At 45.9% G+C, this 17,757-nt stretch overlaps 1 protein-coding gene across 2 annotated transcripts; it reads left to right on the top strand.

Moving 5' to 3' along the window:
• Positions 1–237: 237 nt before the first annotated feature.
• DBNDD1 (dysbindin domain containing 1) lies at positions 238–16,702 on the top strand. 2 transcript variants are annotated; one of them, XM_077288476.1, is made up of 4 exons: positions 261–431; positions 11,340–11,492; positions 14,535–14,675; positions 15,608–16,702. In XM_077288476.1, the coding sequence occupies exons 1-4, from the start codon at positions 401–403 to the stop codon at positions 15,763–15,765; spliced, it is 483 nt and encodes a 160-aa protein (XP_077144591.1). In that variant the 5' UTR covers positions 261–400; the 3' UTR covers positions 15,766–16,702. The 2 variants fall into 2 exon arrangements, with proteins under 2 accessions (XP_077144592.1, XP_077144591.1); XM_077288477.1 differs by lacking the exon at positions 11,340–11,492 and having other exon boundaries at positions 238–431.
• Positions 16,703–17,757: the final 1,055 nt, after the last annotated feature.

Here is a 17,757-nt window from a genome sequence, read left to right as displayed (position 1 = left end):
TTAAGGATTGTTGTAGGCGGACAGCACACGGGCCACAAGGTTCAGCTTATAGTATTCTGTCTGCAAAGACCTGCAGCATCTGCTCTGATGGGGAGGACATCCTCAGCCAACCTCACCAGTCTGGGCTCCATGCCAGTGGCCTCCTACATCACACACAGGCTCCAGCACTGACACCCAGAGACACATCCCAGCCCTCCCCTCTCACTGCCTCTTGTCTGCTCATTTGCAATGCAAGGCTCACTTATCATCAGTGAGGCTCTCAGGCTGGGGATGTGTGTCTGTGGTGCAGATCCTGCTGCCTGCTGCCTGCTGCAGGGAGGAGGCTGCATCTGATGCTGCCCTATGCCCCATCTCTTCCTGCTCAACACAAGGAGGGTGGAACCCCTGATTCACTACCTGGATGGAGCCCCCAAAAGGGCCTGGTCCCTCAGGTGAGTGACCAACAAGGTGAGGGGTCCCAGGAGCCTACTTCTTGGATCAGAAGTGCATGATGTGAGACGATTGTGTCTTGGTGGGTCTGTAAAGTATAGGGTTGGGATGCTGTGACTTGCAGTGTGTGGACAGTACCGCATTGCACTGGCAATATGAATACACTGGGCATCCTATCATGGTCCGGTACAAACATATGCATTATCTGGACGGTAGCGGGTACAGTATCCCAAACATTTGCAAAAATAATTGCACCCGATCCTTATGTCAGTGTCAGATGATCCCCAATCTCAGGGGTTTTATATGTAATAAGAAGTGTTCTCTATTGCAACAAAGTATCAAATGAAAAGCCCAGAAGTTACAATTAACATAATGTAGCAATGAATATGTCCAAAAAAACAGAATTTAGGCTGCACCACTATGGGTGAAAGGGGTCAAAAAACAGGACCTGGGAATGCTGAGTATTTTCTTTGTAGTAGCAGAAAGGAGGACAGCTGCAGACAAACTGTAATACAGTCCTGAAATGATGAGACAGTCACATACACAGGGGGCGCAGCCAGACACCAATGTCCCCCCTTCCACTAACCAGGCGCTTAGTTTAAGTTTGCAAAGCCATAGCTGTAATCCCCAGAGAAGACATCAGTAGAGCTGGGGTAGGCGGCATGGGGGAGGGGAAAGATGGGGTGCATAATCTAGGCTGATAATAAAAAAATCCCTTCTTCTTTCATCGATCTAAATCTGAACTGCGGAGTCAGAGACAGAAATGTAGGAAATGCCATAAAACATAAGTACGTTGCAAGCTGTCTCTACATCGTGGTCATTTTATCATTCTAGATTTAGTTATTTATTTATTTTATATATTTTATATATTTGTGCATTTTTATTTTGTGTTGTGCATTTTTTTTATTTTAAAAATTTCTGTATTTTGCATTTGTTTCATTACTCAGCTTATTTTGTGTTCATTTTTATTTCTTTTTGTTTGCTTGATGTTTATTTTTTCTAATTAATTTATGTATTTCGCATTTGTTTTATTTCCAAACCTAAAATGCTCCTCTATTTCCCGCCTTATTTTTTATTTATTATTTTTGTATTAATTTTTGTATTTTGCATTTGTTTTATTAACAAACCTTAAGCTCCCCTCCATTTCCCAGCTTATTTTTTGTTATATATTTATTATATATTTTTTAATTTTGTATTCTGCATTTGTTTTATTACCAAACCTTAAATGCCCCTCAGTTTCCCAGCTTATTTTTTGTTATATATATATTTTTATTTATTTATATTTGCATTCTGAATTTGTTTTATTACCAAACCTTAAATGCCCCTCAGTTTCCCAGCTTATTTTTTGTTATATATATATTTTTATTTATTTATATTTGCATTCTGAATTTGTTTTATTACCAAACCTTAAATGCCCCTCAGTTTCCCAGCTTATTTTTTATTTCTTTTTTTTTTTTGTTATTCATTTTTGTATTTTGCCTTTGTTTTATTATTAGACCTTAAATTCCCCTATGTTTCCTGGCTTATTTTGTGTTATTTTATTTATTTATCATTATTTATTTATTTTTTTCATTTTTATATTTTTCATTTGTTTTTATTACTGAACCCTAAATGCCACTTCGTTACCCAGCTTATTTTGTGTTATTTATTTTAAATTTATTTTTGTATTTTGCATTTGTTCTATTACCTATACCGAACCGTAAATGCCCCTCTGTTACCTGGCTTATATTGTATTTATTTTTTATTTATTTTTGTATTTTTCATTTGTTTTATATTTGTTTTATTTTTCATTTGTTTCATTTGAACCAGAAATGCCCCTCCGTTACCCAATAACTCTTGCCAGTCCCAATCACAATAGCACAGGAAGCCTTATTATAAAGAAGCTATGTCTGCTGATGCCAATGGTAACACAGCAGCGTTTGTCTCTGGAGGGTGGCATGTTGAGAGTCACGTGGCATTTCGTCTAAGTGTCATCACCCTCTGGGGAAAGCATCACCGCATCTATAAATCTCAGTAACTACCTGTGCCAAGTGCAGCATCAGTGCAAGTCCCTGCAATAAGGATGGGCATCGATCATGGCAGCATTCGGTGTGGGCCGAGTGAGCGAGGTTTGCATGGTGCTGAATGCAAATGATAGATATAGCCGGCACTTATAGGGTTACAGCCTGAAGTCTATATGATGCATTGTATGCTGGATACATATATACTGACATACGCTTCCTCTCCCAGTGATGGAGAGTTACTATCCTGTTATTTCCTGCATTCTCGGACACTTTTAGCCCCCTCCATATCCCTATATTTAGTACACGGCCCTTTTCCCTGGAGACTTCGTATTCTCAAAGTTATTTTTCCCCCTATTAACTATTTATATTCCTATTATTTCCATAGTTTGCATGATGATCTTACTTTTTTTTAATTGACTGATCCATAATCCACAAATTTGGGGTAAAATCCACATTTGCTGAAAACTTTACACCAGGTTAATCTTTAGCTGTGGAACTACAACTCCCAGTATGCAGGAAAGGGGCGGGTTGTCCACCATTGCTAAAGGCAATTTTATAAATAGTCTATAAATACAGCAATGTTTTAATGACGCCATGCCCTTCGGTAAACACCAGACTTTTGGGGGGTCTGCAGAAGATGACTTTCCATAGAAATCAGGATGATAGGGGGGATATAAGTTAAGGCTTTGGGTAATACATATATATACAGGTCTGGGGGCTGTATACATTGCCATACTGCACTGTACTGTACAAAGGGGGGATTATGATAAATCCAAATGTTGGGGGGTTTCTACTCAATCTCAACTTCCTGCAAAATATGGTCCTTGGATGGAAATTGTGGCACTGGATATGACCACATTGGCCATCCATTAATGGGACAAGACACTACATGGATAAGCCATGTCAGAAGAGAGAGAGAGAGAGAGAGAGAGAGAGAGAGAGAGAGAGAGAGAGAGAGAGAGAGAGAGAAAAAAAATTGAACAGCACAATGCTCACCGATGGGTGCCTGGCCCCCTGGATAGAATGGTCCACACATCTATCCAACATGTATACCAAATAGCAAAAAGAAGGCAGCACTCCAAGGTTTCAAAGTTTTTTCAAGGCTTGAAAAAGGCTCAGTGTGAGCCGAAACGTCGCACAGTGATGTGGGTTGATTAAACTTCACACCTTTTTTTCACTTTGAAACCTTGGAGTGCTGCCTTCTTTTTGCTATTTGGGGTATATATATATATATTTTTTTTAAGGGGTTGTCCACTACCTGACCTGTGCTCCCATGCTATTTAGCAGCCTGAGATGGGAATTGTCATAATTACTTTTAGTTACTGAAAGATCCTCTGAGGGGCGCTAACTCTCCCTGTCATCTGATGCTGGGGCTGAGATTACTCTCACTTCTTGTGGTGTCACGTCAGCTCCAGTCTTGACCTGGGGACTAGATTGATTGTACTGTGGAGGGGACAAAGGATGGGGGGGAAGGTGGGTAACTGACATCGCCAACAAAACCAGCTCTGTAGATATTTCAGATATAGCAGAGCTGACAAGTTCAGCTCTTCTGCATTGACAAACACAGCTCTGCTCCATCAGACAACCTCATCTCTGCTCCACCAGACAACCTCAGCTCTGCTCCACCAGACAGCCTCTGCTCTGCTCCACCAGACAGCCTCTGCTCTGCTCCACCAGACAGCCTCTGCTCTGCTCCACCAGACAGCCTCTGCTCTGCTCCACCAGACAGCCTCTGCTCTGCTCCACCAGACAACCTCATCTCTGCTCCACCAGACAACCTCAGCCCTGCTCCACCAGACAACCTCAGCCCTGCTCCACCAGACAACCTCAGCCCTGCTCCACCAGACAACCTCAGCCCTGCTCCACCAGACAACCTCAGCCCTGCTCCTGCAGACAACCTCAGCCCTGCTCCTGCAGACAACCTCAGCCCTGCTCCTGCAGACAACCTCAGCTCTGCTGCACCAGACAACCTCATCTCTGCTCCATTAGACAACCTCATCTCTGCTCCACCAGACAGCCTCTGCTCTGCTCCACCAGACAACCTCATCTCTGCTCCACCAGACAATCTCATTTCTGCTCCACCAGACAACCTCAGCCCTGCTCCACCAGACAACCTCAGCCCTGCTCCACCAGACAACCTCAGCCCTGCTCCACCAGACAACCTCAGCCCTGCTCCACCAGACAACCTCAGCCCTGCTCCACCAGACAACCTCAGCCCTGCTCCACCAGACAACCTCAGCCCTGCTCCACCAGACAACCTCAGCCCTGCTCCACCAGACAACCTCAGCCCTGCTCCTGCAGACAACCTCAGCCCTGCTCCTGCAGACAACCTCAGCCCTGCTCCTGCAGACAACCTCTGCTCTGCTCCACCAGACAACCTCATCTCTGCTCCACCAGACAACTTCCGCACTGCTCCTGCAGACAACCTCATTTCTGCTGCACCAGACAACCTCATTTCTGCTCCACCAGACAACCTCAGCCCTGCTCCATCAGACAACCTCAGCCCTGCTCCACCAGACAACCTCAGCACTGCTCCTGCAGACAACCTCATCTCGGCTCCACCAGACAACCTCATTTCTGCTCCACCAGACAACCTCATCTCTGCTCCACCATACAACCTCAGCCCTGCTCCATCAGACAACCTCAGACCTGCTCTTGCAGATGACCTCAGCACTGCTCCTGCAGACAACCTCAGCACTGCTCCTGCAGACAACCTCTGCTCTACTCCACCAGACAACCTCATCTCTGCTCCATCAGACAACCTCAGCCCTGCTCCATCAGACCTCAGCTCTTCTCCACCAGACAACCTCATCTCTGCTGCACCAGACAACCTCAGCCCTGCTCCATCAGACAACCTCAGACCTGCTCTTGCAGACAACCTGAGCACTGCTCCTGCAGACAACCTCAGCACTGCTCCTGCAGACAATCTCAGCACTGCTCCATCAGACAACCTCATCTCTGCTCCATCAGACAACCTCAGGTCTGCTCCATCAGACAACCTCAGCTCTGCTCCATCAGACAACCTCAGCTCTGCTCCATCAGACAACCTCAGCTCTGCTCCATCAGACCACCTCAGTTCTGCTCCATCAGACAACTTCAGTTCTGCTCCACCAGACAACTTCAGTTCTGCTCCACCAGACAACCTCAGCTCTGCTCCACCAGACCTCAGCCCTGCTCCACCAGACCTCAGCCCTGCTCCTGCAGACAACCTCAGCCCTGCTCCTGCAGACAACCTCAGCTCTGCTGCACCAGACAACCTCATCTCTGCTCCATTAGACAACCTCATCTTTGCTCCACCAGACAGCCTCTGCTCTGCTCCACCAGACAACCTCATCTCTGCTCCATCAGACAACCTCAGCCCTGCTCCATCAGACAACCTCAGCCCTGCTCCACCAGACAACCTCAGCCCTGCTCCTGCAGACAACCTCATCTCTGCTGCACCAGACAACCTCAGCCCTGCTCCATCAGACAACCTCAGCCCTGCTCCATCAGACAACCTTAGACCTGCTCTTGCAGACAACCTCAGCACTGCTCCTGCAGACAACCTCATCTCTGCTCCATCAGACAACCTCAGGTCTGCTCCATCAAACAACCTCAGCTCTGCTCCATCAGACAACCTCAGCCCTGCTCCTGCAGACAACCTCATCTCTGCTCCATCAGACAACCTCATCTCTGCTCCACCAGACAGCCTCTGCTCTGCTCCACCAGACAACCTCATCTCTGCTCCACCATACAACCTCAGCACTGCTCCTGCAGACAACCTCATTTCTGCTGCACCAGACAACCTCATTTCTGCTGCACCAGACAACCTCATTTCTGCTCCACCAGACAACCTCAGCCCTGCTCCACCAGACAACCTCAGCTCTTCTCCACCAGACAACCTCAGCTCTGCTGCACCAGACAACCTCAGCCCTGCTCCATCAGATAACCTCAGACCTGCTCTTGCAGACAACCTCAGCACTGCTCCTGCAGACAACCTCAGGTTTGCTCCATCAGACAACCTCAGCTCTGCTCCACCAGACAACCTCAGCTCTGCTCCACCATACAACCTCAGCCCTGCTCCATCAGACGACCTCAGACCTGCTCTTGCAGATGACCTCAGCGAGTCAGCACTGCTCCTGCAGACAACCTCAGCACTGCTCCTGCAGACAACCTCTGCTCTACTCCACCAGACAACCTCATCTCTGCTCCATCAGACAACCTCAGCCCTGCTCCATCAGACAACCTCAGTTCTCCACCAGACAACCTCATCTCTGCTGCACCAGACAACCTCAGCCCTGCTCCATCAGACAACCTCGGCCCTGCTCCATCAGACAACCTCAGCACTGCTCCTGCAGACAACCTCAGCACTGCTCCTGCAGACAACCTCAGCACTGCTCCTGCAGACAATCTCAGCACTGCTCCATCAGACAACCTCATCTCTGCTCCATCAGACAACCTCAGGTCTGCTCCATCAAACAACCTCAGCTCTGCTCCATCAGACAACCTCAGCTCTGCTCCATCAGACAACCTCAGCTCTGCTCCATCAGACAACCTCAGCTCTGCTCCATCAGACCACCTCAGTTCTGCTCCATCAGACAACTTCAGTTCTGCTCCACCAGACAACCTCAGCTCTGCTCCACCAGACAACCTCAGCCCTGCTCCTGCAGACAACCTCAGCTCTGCTCCACCAGACAGCCTCACTCCACCAGACAACCTCAGCCCTGCTCCTGCAGACAACCTCAGCCCTGCTCCTGCAGACAACCTCAGCCCTGCTCCTGCAGACAACCTCAGCTCTGCTGCACCAGACAACCTCATCTTTGCTCCATTAGACAACCTCATCTCTGCTCCACCAGACAGCCTCTGCTCTGCTCCACCAGACAACCTCATCTCTGCTCCATCAGACAACCTCAGCACTACTCCACCAGACAACCTCATTTCTGCTCCACCAGACAACCTCAGCCCTGCTCCATCAGACAACCTCAGCCCTGCTCCACCAGACAACCTCAGCCCTGCTCCTGCAGACAACCTCATCTCTGCTGCACCAGACAACCTCAGCCCTGCTCCATCAGACAACCTCAGCCCTGCTCCATCAGACAACCTCAGCACTGCTCCTGCAGACAACCTCAGCACTGCTCCTGCAGACAATCTCAGCACTGCTCCATCAGACAACCTCATCTCTGCTCCATCAAACAACCTCAGCTCTGCTCCATCAGACAACCTCAGCCCTGCTCCTGCAGACAACCTCATCTCTGCTCCACCAGACAGCCTCTGCTCTGCTCCACCAGACAACCTCATCTCTGCTCCACCATACAACCTCAGCACTGCTCCTGCAGACAACCTCATTTCTGCTGCACCAGACAACCTCATTTCTGCTCCATCAGACAACCTCAGCCCTGCTCCATCAGACAACCTCAGCTCTTCTCCACCAGACAACCTCATCTCTGCTGCACCAGACAACCTCAGCCCTGCTCCATCAGATAACCTCAGCCCTGCTCCTGCAGACCTCAGCTCTGCTGCACCAGACAACCTCATCTCTGCTCCATTAGACAACCTCATCTCTGCTCCACCAGACAGCCTCTGCTCTGCTCCACCAGACAACCTCATCTCTGCTCCATCAGACAACCTCAGCACTGCTCCACCAGACAACCTCATTTCTGCTCCACCAGACAACCTCAGCCCTGCTCCATCAGACAACCTCAGCCCTGCTCCACCAGACAACCTCAGCCCTGCTCCACCAGACAACCTCATCTCTGCTCCATCAGACAACCTCATCTCTGCTCCACCAGACAGCCTCTGCTCTGCTCCACCAGACAGCCTCTGCTCTGCTCCACCAGACAACCTCATCTCTGCTCCACCATACAACCTCAGCACTGCTCCATCAGACAACCTCATTTCTGCTCCATCAGACAACCTCATTTCTGCTCCATCAGACAACCTCAGCTCTTCTCCACCAGACAACCTCAGCTCTTCTCCACCAGACAACCTCAGCTCTGCTGCACCAGACAACCTCAGCCCTGCTCCATCAGATAACCTCAGACCTGCTCTTGCAGACAACCTCAGCACTGCTCCTGCAGACAACCTCAGCACTGCTCCTGCAGACAACCTCAGGTCTGCTCCATCAGACAACCTCAGATCTGCTCCATCAGACAACCTCAGCTCTGCTCCATCAGACAACCTCAGCTCTGCTCCATCAGACAACCTCAGCTCTGCTCCATCAGACAACCTCAGCTCTGCTCCACCAGACAACCTCTGCTCTGCTCCACCAGACAACCTCAGCTCTGCTCCACCAGACAACCTCAGCTCTGCTCCACCAGACAACCTCAGCTCTGCTCCACCAGACAACCTCAGCTCTGCTCCACCAGACAACCTCAGCTCTGCTCGATCAGACAACCTCAGCTCTGCTGACCTGAGGAGCCCAGCTGTGTTACATATTGGCTTCTCTACATCTGATATTTTATAAGATCAGCTCTGCTACATCGGAATAGCACAGCTATAGAAATAACAGACAAACACAGCTATACTGCCCAGTTATTTTAAAGGGAACCTTGCACCAGAAAAAATTGTATTAAACTTGCACTTAGCCAAACACTGAGGGGAGAAAATGAACTGTATTCCCTTGCTTAGAATTTTTATCTCTAGGTTACAAAGAGCACGGTCCTGTATTACACAGGCACCCCCATTCGCTTGTCTGGGTAGTACTTGCTGCAGGGAAATTGAATGTTTATTGCAGCAGATGATCAACAGTATTTGGGATTTTCCAAAATGAATAGTCCCTTTAATTGCAAAACTTGGGGGTGTATAATAATAATAATGTAGAATATTTTCTGAGCTCATGGCCTTCACTCTTGCTACAGATCCATTAGCTACAAGTTAATTTTAGCGAAGGTACTCCGAGAATAAACCATAATATGGTAATTACAGTCACCAGCATGTACCCAGCCTCGGGGCTTGTCGGCACAGTCGACTTAGGACGTGGAAAGTTCCATGAGAAACTCAAAGTTTCCAGCCTTGTGTTTGAGTTATGTTTTTACTATAAAGTTCATAGAGAAAGTTTATGCTGTAACTAAACTTTTGCACACAGGTGAATATACTGTATTAAAAAAGCTTTAGGTTAATCTGTTGTGAGTCGAAACCCATGAGCAGAATACTAAAAATGTGATCGTAACCACTGAGTCGACTCTTCAAACTTTTCTTTTTTTTAATATTTTCAGATTATTTATAGGTTAAGTAATTATTCTCTTATATCCCGTTTCAAAATACATTATAAATGAGAGTCTTCTGTGCCATAGCGATAATGTCTTTGATCATGTCCAGCATTACAAAATATGCCAGGAGTCATTTCCAGCCTGAGCTGGGCAGTGATACCCATGATTTGGCAATTTTTTTCTGTGTAGTGAGAATTAATTGGCATGAAAAATCAGAAAATATTATCCGATGCCATGTACGGTAATATGGCCTTGATGATTCCCAGAAATGTATACCATTATCTAGATCATTGGTCTCTTAGCAGGTCCTAATATCTGAAATTAATAAATATGTCAATGATAGTATCCAAATTCAGATAAAATAAAATGCTCCATGATGATGATTACCTCCACGGGAGCAATAACGCCCACTCACATGGAATAGTGGCATTAAGGTACCTTCACACTAAGCGACGCTGCAGCGATACAGACAACGATGCCGATCGCTGCAGCGTCGCTGTTTAGTCGTTGTGTGGTCGCTGGACCTTCAGGGTCAATATAGGTCTGGATTTTGTAAATGCCCATCTTCAGTGGTCCGTCATAATGGAGACCATTTATATATACCATGAAGGCGTCTTATGTAATTACTCTTGAGCAGGAAGGCTTCTTGTTGGGTTGACCCAACCATTCCTCAATAGATGTCGCCTATCCAAGGAGTCAATCGAATGGCCATATCTACCAGTTGGGTGGTCCATGCAACGCAAAAGAGCCCTAATTTGCTTCTGGGGTCATTTCTACTTTTGCCTTTGATATGTTCTCGCCATATCGTGTTAATATAGGGTCAAGTTATCTCTTGCTAATTTTATCAATCGCCAGGGTGGCACTTGATCATTAATGAATGGAAAGGCAGGAGAGATATAGATTGTGTGTCTCCTGCACCTTGGAGCCACGTGTAACGATTGTAAGGGATAACTCAGGAGACTCTTTGCATGGAACAAGACAACTACAGGACACAGTTTTATAAGTGGTAAAGTCTATATTATGACACGGTGATTCAAACAGGTGCAGAGAGAAACTCAAGTCCACAACACTTGGTGTGACTATTAAACGCAGCTTAACAGTCTATAGGAAACTTCAGAGGAAAATGCAATCACGCAGAAAGTCTATGAAGCACAATTATTCTTGAGGATACTTGACACGAATAAGTCCTTGGTAGTCCAAACACAGATAGATATGCTTATAAGGCAGTTCAAATAATATCTTAGCACAACCAGGGAGGCCTGGGTAATAGTCTCAGGTTTAAGCAGAGCAGCAACAGCTTACATGTCCAGCAAATGCAGATGGAAACAAACACAAGCAGCCAGATGGAGGATTACTGGAAACCGATGTATGCAGCAGAAACTCAGAGCTGAGTAGCAGGGTCTCCACACAGGTTCACAGGAGCAGGTACAAAGCCAGGGAGTCGTCAGGAGCTGGGTGCAAGGCAGAATACTCTAGCACAGACTAAAGGCTGGGGTGGAGTTATATAGCAGGAAGACACAGTGCACATGAGACCAAAGATGCCATCTTGGAAAAGGGCAGTAATGCACAAAAGGTAATCAAAATGTTCAGAGTCCTGACACCACGTGGCAAACATTACAACACAAAAGAAGATACCTTTGACTTGAAATTTAGAATTTACAGACAATATGATCTACCCCTTGATATACCTCTAGTAACACATACTATTCTCCCTACGCAGAGCGGACCAGGGAAGCAGAGAGTGAGGTTGGCTCTCACCCTGGTGCCCCTACTGAGGTGACTGTAGAAGAACCTCAACAACCCCTTGTGGCTGAGGAGGAATTAGGAGTCCTGGCTCCTACGACGGGCCTCCTGCATGTCACAGAAAGAAGACGTGAGTATCTCCACCCTGTTGGGTGAACCACATTGTCCTATCACTAGGACCACTCAATGTTACTGGACAACTCATTATTCCAACCAGAGATCATGGTCCTCAGATTTAGTCTCATCGTGCTTAATATTTCCAGCAACTTGTGAAGATTTCTTGTAAGGTACAGTACAGACCAAATGTTTGAACACACCTTCTCATTTAAAGATTTTTCTGTATTTTCATGACTATGAAAATTGTACATTCACACTGTAGGCATCAAAACTATGAATTAACACATGTGGAATTATATACTTAACAAAAATGTGTGAAACAACTGAAATTATGTCTTATATTCTAGGTTCTTCAAAGTAGCCACCTTTTGCTTTGATGAGTGCTTTGCACACTCTTGGCATTCTCTTGATGAGCTTCAAGAGGTAGTCACCAGGAATGGTCTTCCAACAATCTTGAAGGAGTTCCCAGAGATGCTTAGCACTTGTTGGCCCTTTTGCCTTCACTCTGCGGTCCAGCTCACCCCAAACCATCTCGATTGGGTTCAGGTCTGGTGACTGTGGAGGCCAGGTCATCTGGTGTAGCACCCCATCACTCTCTTTCTTGGTCAAATAGCCCTTACACAGCCTGGAGGTGTGTTTGGGGTCATTGTCCTGTTGAAAAATAAATGATGGTCCAACTAAACGCAAACCGGATGGAATAGCATGCCGCTGCAAGATGCTGTGGTGGTAGCCATGCTGGTTTAGTATGCCTTCAATTTTAAATAAATCCCCAACAGTGTCACCAGCAAAGCACCCCCACACCATCACACATCCTCCTCCATGCTTCACGGTGGGAACCAGGCATGTAGAGTCCATCCATTCACCTTTTCTGCGTCGCACAAAGACACGGTGGTTGGAACCAAAGATCTCAAATTTGGACTCATCAGACCAAAGCACAGATTTCCACAGGTCTAATGTCCATTCCTTGTGTTCTTTAGCCCAAACAAGTCCCTTCTGCTTGTTGCCTGTCCTTAGCAATGATTTCCTAGCAGCTACTTTACCATGAAGGCCTACTGCACAAAGTCTCCTCTTAACAGTTGTTGTAGAGATGTGTCTGCTGCTAGAACTCTGTGTGGCATTGACCTGGTCTCTAATCTGAGCTGCTGTTAACCTGCGATTTCTGAGGCTGGTGACTCGGATAAACTTATCGTCAGAAGCAGAGGTGACTCTTGGTCTTCCTTTCCTGGGGCGGTCCTCATGTGAACCAGTTTCTTTGTAGCGCTTGATGGTTTTTGCCACTGCACTTGGGGACACTTTCAAAGTTTTCCCAATTTTTCAGACTGACTGACCTTCATTTCTGAAAGTAATGATGGCCACTCATTTTTCTTTACTTAGCTGCTTTTTTCTTGCCATAATACAAATTCTAACAGTCTATTCAGTAGGACTATCAGCTGTGTATCCACCAGACTTCTGCACAACACAACTGATGGTCCCAACCCCATTTATAAGGAAATAAATCCCACTTATTAAACCTGACAGGGCACACCTGTGAAGTGAAAACCATTCCCGGTGACTACCTCCTGAAGCTCATCAAGAGAATGCCAAGAGTGTGCAAAGCACTCATCAAAGCAAAAGGTGGCTACTTTGAAGAACCTAGAATATAAGACATATTTTCAGTTGTTTCACACTTTTTTTGTTAAGTATATAATTCCACATGTGTTAATTCATAGTTTTGATGCCTTCAGTGTGAATGTGCAATTTTTATAGTCATGAAAATACAGAAAAATCTTTAAATGAGAAGGTGTGTCCAATTTTTTGGTCTGTACTGTAGGTGTTCACATTGCAGATATTTCTCACCTGTATTGAAACTTCAACTCCTATCGTGGGTGTAGCAGTCGTAGTTTTGCAACAGTCAGAGATCCACAGGTTATAGTACTGGAGTATGTGTGTAATGAAGGGTCTACTGGGGGGGTTATATCTACTTTGTATAAAGATCTGCTACATACTTTCCTGTTGGGATTTCCGATAATGGCGAGAGCTAAATGGGAGAGGGATCTGGGTCCAATGGATAAAGAGACTTGGGAGTCGGTGCTAGAATGGGTCCCAAGACTGTCAGTGAGCGAACCATATAGACTGTCACAGCTCTATGTAATACACAGGGTCTATAGGTCTCCGATAATATTATATAAGGCAGGTTTGCGTGATAATTCCGAGTGCCCAAGGTGTAAATCTACGGATGCGGATATATTTCATATGATGTGGACGTGTCCGAGACTGGCTGCATTTTGGTTAGTAGTTTTGAGTCGTATGGAAGGTGCGTATGGATGTGTGGTGCCAAGAGATCCAATTGTGTGCCTGTTGGGATGTGTGGATGAGATTGGAGTAGATAGTAACCTAAAGTTAGCTATTGCCAGACTGTTATACATGGCTAGGAAGGTAATAGCTCGAAATTGGATCAGGGAAGAACCGCCGTCAAGAGGAGAATTCCTACAATATGTGAAACAAGGCCTGACACTCGAAAAGGGGTTTTACAAAAAGAAAGGGAAAATCGAAGTGTTCAATAAACTGTGGTCTCCGTGGATCGCCTAGGGATAGGGGTAGTATACAAATTGAATGAACTACGATCCCTAATTAATGGCATTGTAAAGTGTGGCTTACATTAGGGGCTGGGGGATTAGTTATCCTTTTGTTTTACTGATGGAGGTGTTAAGCAAGATGGGCTGTCTTGTTGGGTTGGGGTGGGGGTGTTGGGATCAAAGGGAGTTGTTTGAAGGGGGGGGAGAAAATTTTGTATTGAAAATACGAATGTAACATGTCAATCATCTTGTTATTCTTAATAAAAACCTATTTGAACTAAAAAAGAGATCCACAGGTTGAGGAACACTGCTTTAAAGCTACGGGTGATATCTTCTAGGTCAGTAATTTTTGCAATGGCAGCAACCAGAACGAATGCACTCCTTGAAATATAACCTCTGTGTATGCAAACCCCTATCTGTATGAAGTTTTTTTTGTGAGTTCCTTACAAATGTCACTTTTCCACAATTTCAACACAAAGTCCTTCTTTCTCTCTCCGTAGAACCGCTCAGCAGCGTCTCCTCTCTTGAAGTGCACTTTGATCTGCTGGACCTGACAGAGCTCACAGATATGTCTGACCAAGAACTGGCAGAAGTGTTTGCTGACTCAGATGATGAAAATCTGCACAGTGAGCCCCCTCCAGGTATGTGATGAGGAGTTCTGCGGTAAAAATCACATTTCATGGATGGAACTTGGTAGGGTCTTCTGTTAAATAATTCATGATCCGGTACTAAGGTCTGGTGGCCATCAACCTCTCTGAGATAACTGGTTCCAAAGGGCTGATGGCATATATGGACCACCCTTAGAGTAGACTATCATAAAGGCAGCTCAGACAGCAGATTTGGGGTCCCTTAAAATAGCGGTGCCAGCCCAGGGTGATCTCCACTCTACAATATTATTGTAGGGAATTAAGCCAAGGATCTTCGATGGTAGATGGGGGAAATAGCACAAAGTCCTTCTGCCTTGGTTAGTTGGGTTGTCGTACCCAAGAAGATGCCCCAAACTTGATGTTCTGGTTGAATTGTGCATGTCAGAAGTGCCAGTAAAGCCGGTTTCACACTTCCAATATTGACTGGACCACAATGTCCGGGCCAGTTGAGGATCCTCTAACTTGAACTCAAGAGCATAATATACATATATTAAGCTATAGAGTTTGGGTGAAGACTTCATAGTCTGTACTTGGACCATGAATGTTGGATGTGTGAAACCAGGGTAGGATAAGAGTCAGCATTTTTGCCTTTTACTGCTCATTAGTGTGATCGGATGCAGGAAATAGGCCGGGGTACATTGAGCCAACAGTTGCACCCCCTTTAAATTCAGCAACAGGAATGGTAAAAGAATAGAAAGCTGGGAAATTGAGCAGATTAAGATTAATGACCACTATTCCAGACACGCCGGCTCCATCCCAGGGCTAATCAGCCTTTCATTAAACCATTCCAGTTGGAGGGTGAGCGTGTCCTGAATGTCTATGGTGTTATTTCCACTCTCATTACCTTGTTCAGGGATCCGGGACATTGCTCGGGTTTCATATAAAGGGGGATTCCTTCTTTTCTGACACCACCTTCTCACATGCAGGTCTGCAATTACCTCCGCTTCCCAGAGCCGGGTATCTGCGTTCTCCTTCTTGGACTCGCTCAAGAGCTGAAAGGGAGAAGAAACATCTCAGCGACTCAGAGCTGCAAGGAGGACTGCTGGACACGTTCCTCACTGCAGAGAGATCCAAAGAGAACTAACAATAGGAAAGCCTTTACCCCATTCCCTACCCACCCAAGATGGTCCCTACTGCCCTCCGAATCATCCATATCAGGGACTGGACCATAGAAAGTGCCAAGACCATAGCTCGCAAAACTGCATTAACCAACTCAATAGGGACCATCTCAGTACTGCTACTACCCTCTGGGGTGATAGATGGGGCCTGCTCAGCACGTGCAACTTAGTAGAGTCTTAGGTTAGGACTTGGTAGAAACCTATCAGTCATGGAGCTTGGATGGACATCATCTACTGATAAGACTGAAGAAATGGAGACTTGGTAGAAGCGCAGTACCGGGAATGTAGGATGCCATAACACTACCAGCTGTAGAATGAATATATTGGACAGCCCCAGTATAGTAGCGGTGACAGAATGCCATTCAGTTCAGGTAGAGGTCCTACCTGGTGCTCGGAGATGCTTAGGATGCTACCTTGGGCAGTACCAGCACTTGTTAATGGGTTACCAGCTGCTCCATGAATGTAGAATGAATGAGGAAGAGAGGAGGACATTTTCGGGCAGACTCCAATTAACATAACGTCTTTCATAAGCACAGAATGCCCCTCCCTTTCGCCGCCTTAAAGTCCACCTCCATCCACATCACCCTTGGGGGTCACCAAACCCTTTACTGTGGAGCACTTTAATGGGGAGTTGCAGTGCACAAGCTCTTCATTTATCATGTAGTTGTTCCATCGTCTCGCAGAAGCAGCGTTACAATGTGTGCATTTACCAGTGACCACTTTTGTTTTGTTACTTTTGGTGACACTTTTGCACTTTATGATGATGTGGCTGCACCCCACAGCAATGGGAGTTTAGCCCCTGCGAGGGCTTTTCTGGCACTTAAGGGTTGTCATGATAGTTACAAATTGGTTCTGTTGCTCGCAACATGATGCATTAAAATCTTCCTGAACCACATGATCATGAATGATGAGTGACTAAGTCTCCTAATTACCCACGACAAAGTACACTGGTAGTGCATGTGGCTTTAGGCTACTCACATGCTTGCCTAATTTTTTTAACATTTGCATAGACACACCCATCTTTTGTCAGGCCACTCCCTCTCTACAAGCATTCCCGCCAGGGCTAAGTCATAAGAGCATTGCCTTGTGGGAGGTTTCTGCAGTTCCAGCTCTTCTGAGAAGTTTAAGTAGCTCTCCTTTTTCCCTGGAGACTTGTCACCTTTTTAGAGCAGTCAGGAGATCTCTCCTTTTCTCAGGGAGAGTTTCCACCTTTTCAGAAAGGTCAGGAGATCTCTCCTTTTTTTCCTGGCGATTTCCCACATGTTCAGAGAGATCAGAAGATCTCTCTTTTTTTTCGTGGAGATTTTAAACCTTTTCAGAGAGGCCGGGTGATCTCGTTTTTTTTTCCTACAGACTTGCCACCTTTTCAGAGAGGTAGGAAGATCTCTCTTTATTTCAGGGAGATTTCCCACCTTTTTAGAGAGGTCTGGAGATCGATCCTTTTTTCCAGGAGATTTGCCACCTTTTCAGAGAGGTCGGGAGATCTCTCCCTTTTTCCTGTGGATTTCCCACCTTTTTCAGAGAGGTCGGGAGATCGATCCTTTTTTCCCGGAGATTTGTGACCTTTTTCAGAGAGGTCGGGAGATCGATCCTTTTTTTCCTGCAGATTTACCACCTTTTTAAAGAGGTTGGGAGATCTATTCTTTTTTGCTGGAGATTTGCCACCTTTTCAGAAAGGTTGGGAGATTTCTAATTTTTTTCTGGGAGACTTGGTAAGTATATGTACAGTACAGACCAAAAGTTTGGACACACCTTCTCATTTAGAGATTTTTATGTATTTTGATGACTATGCAAATTGTACATTCACACTGAAGGCATCAAAACTATAAATTAACCAATGTGGAATTATATACCAGTACTTAACAAAAAAGTGTGAAACAACTGAAATTATGTCTTATATTCTAGGTTCTTCTAAGTAGCCACCTTTTGCTTTGATGACTGCTTTGCACACTCTTGGC

Source organism: Ranitomeya variabilis, chromosome 2, assembly GCF_051348905.1.
Source record: "Ranitomeya variabilis isolate aRanVar5 chromosome 2, aRanVar5.hap1, whole genome shotgun sequence".
In the NCBI taxonomy this organism is placed as follows: Eukaryota; Metazoa; Chordata; class Amphibia; order Anura; family Dendrobatidae; genus Ranitomeya; species Ranitomeya variabilis.
The sequence above is the reverse complement of the archived record's forward strand: the minus strand, read 5'-3'. Positions and strand labels throughout refer to the sequence as shown.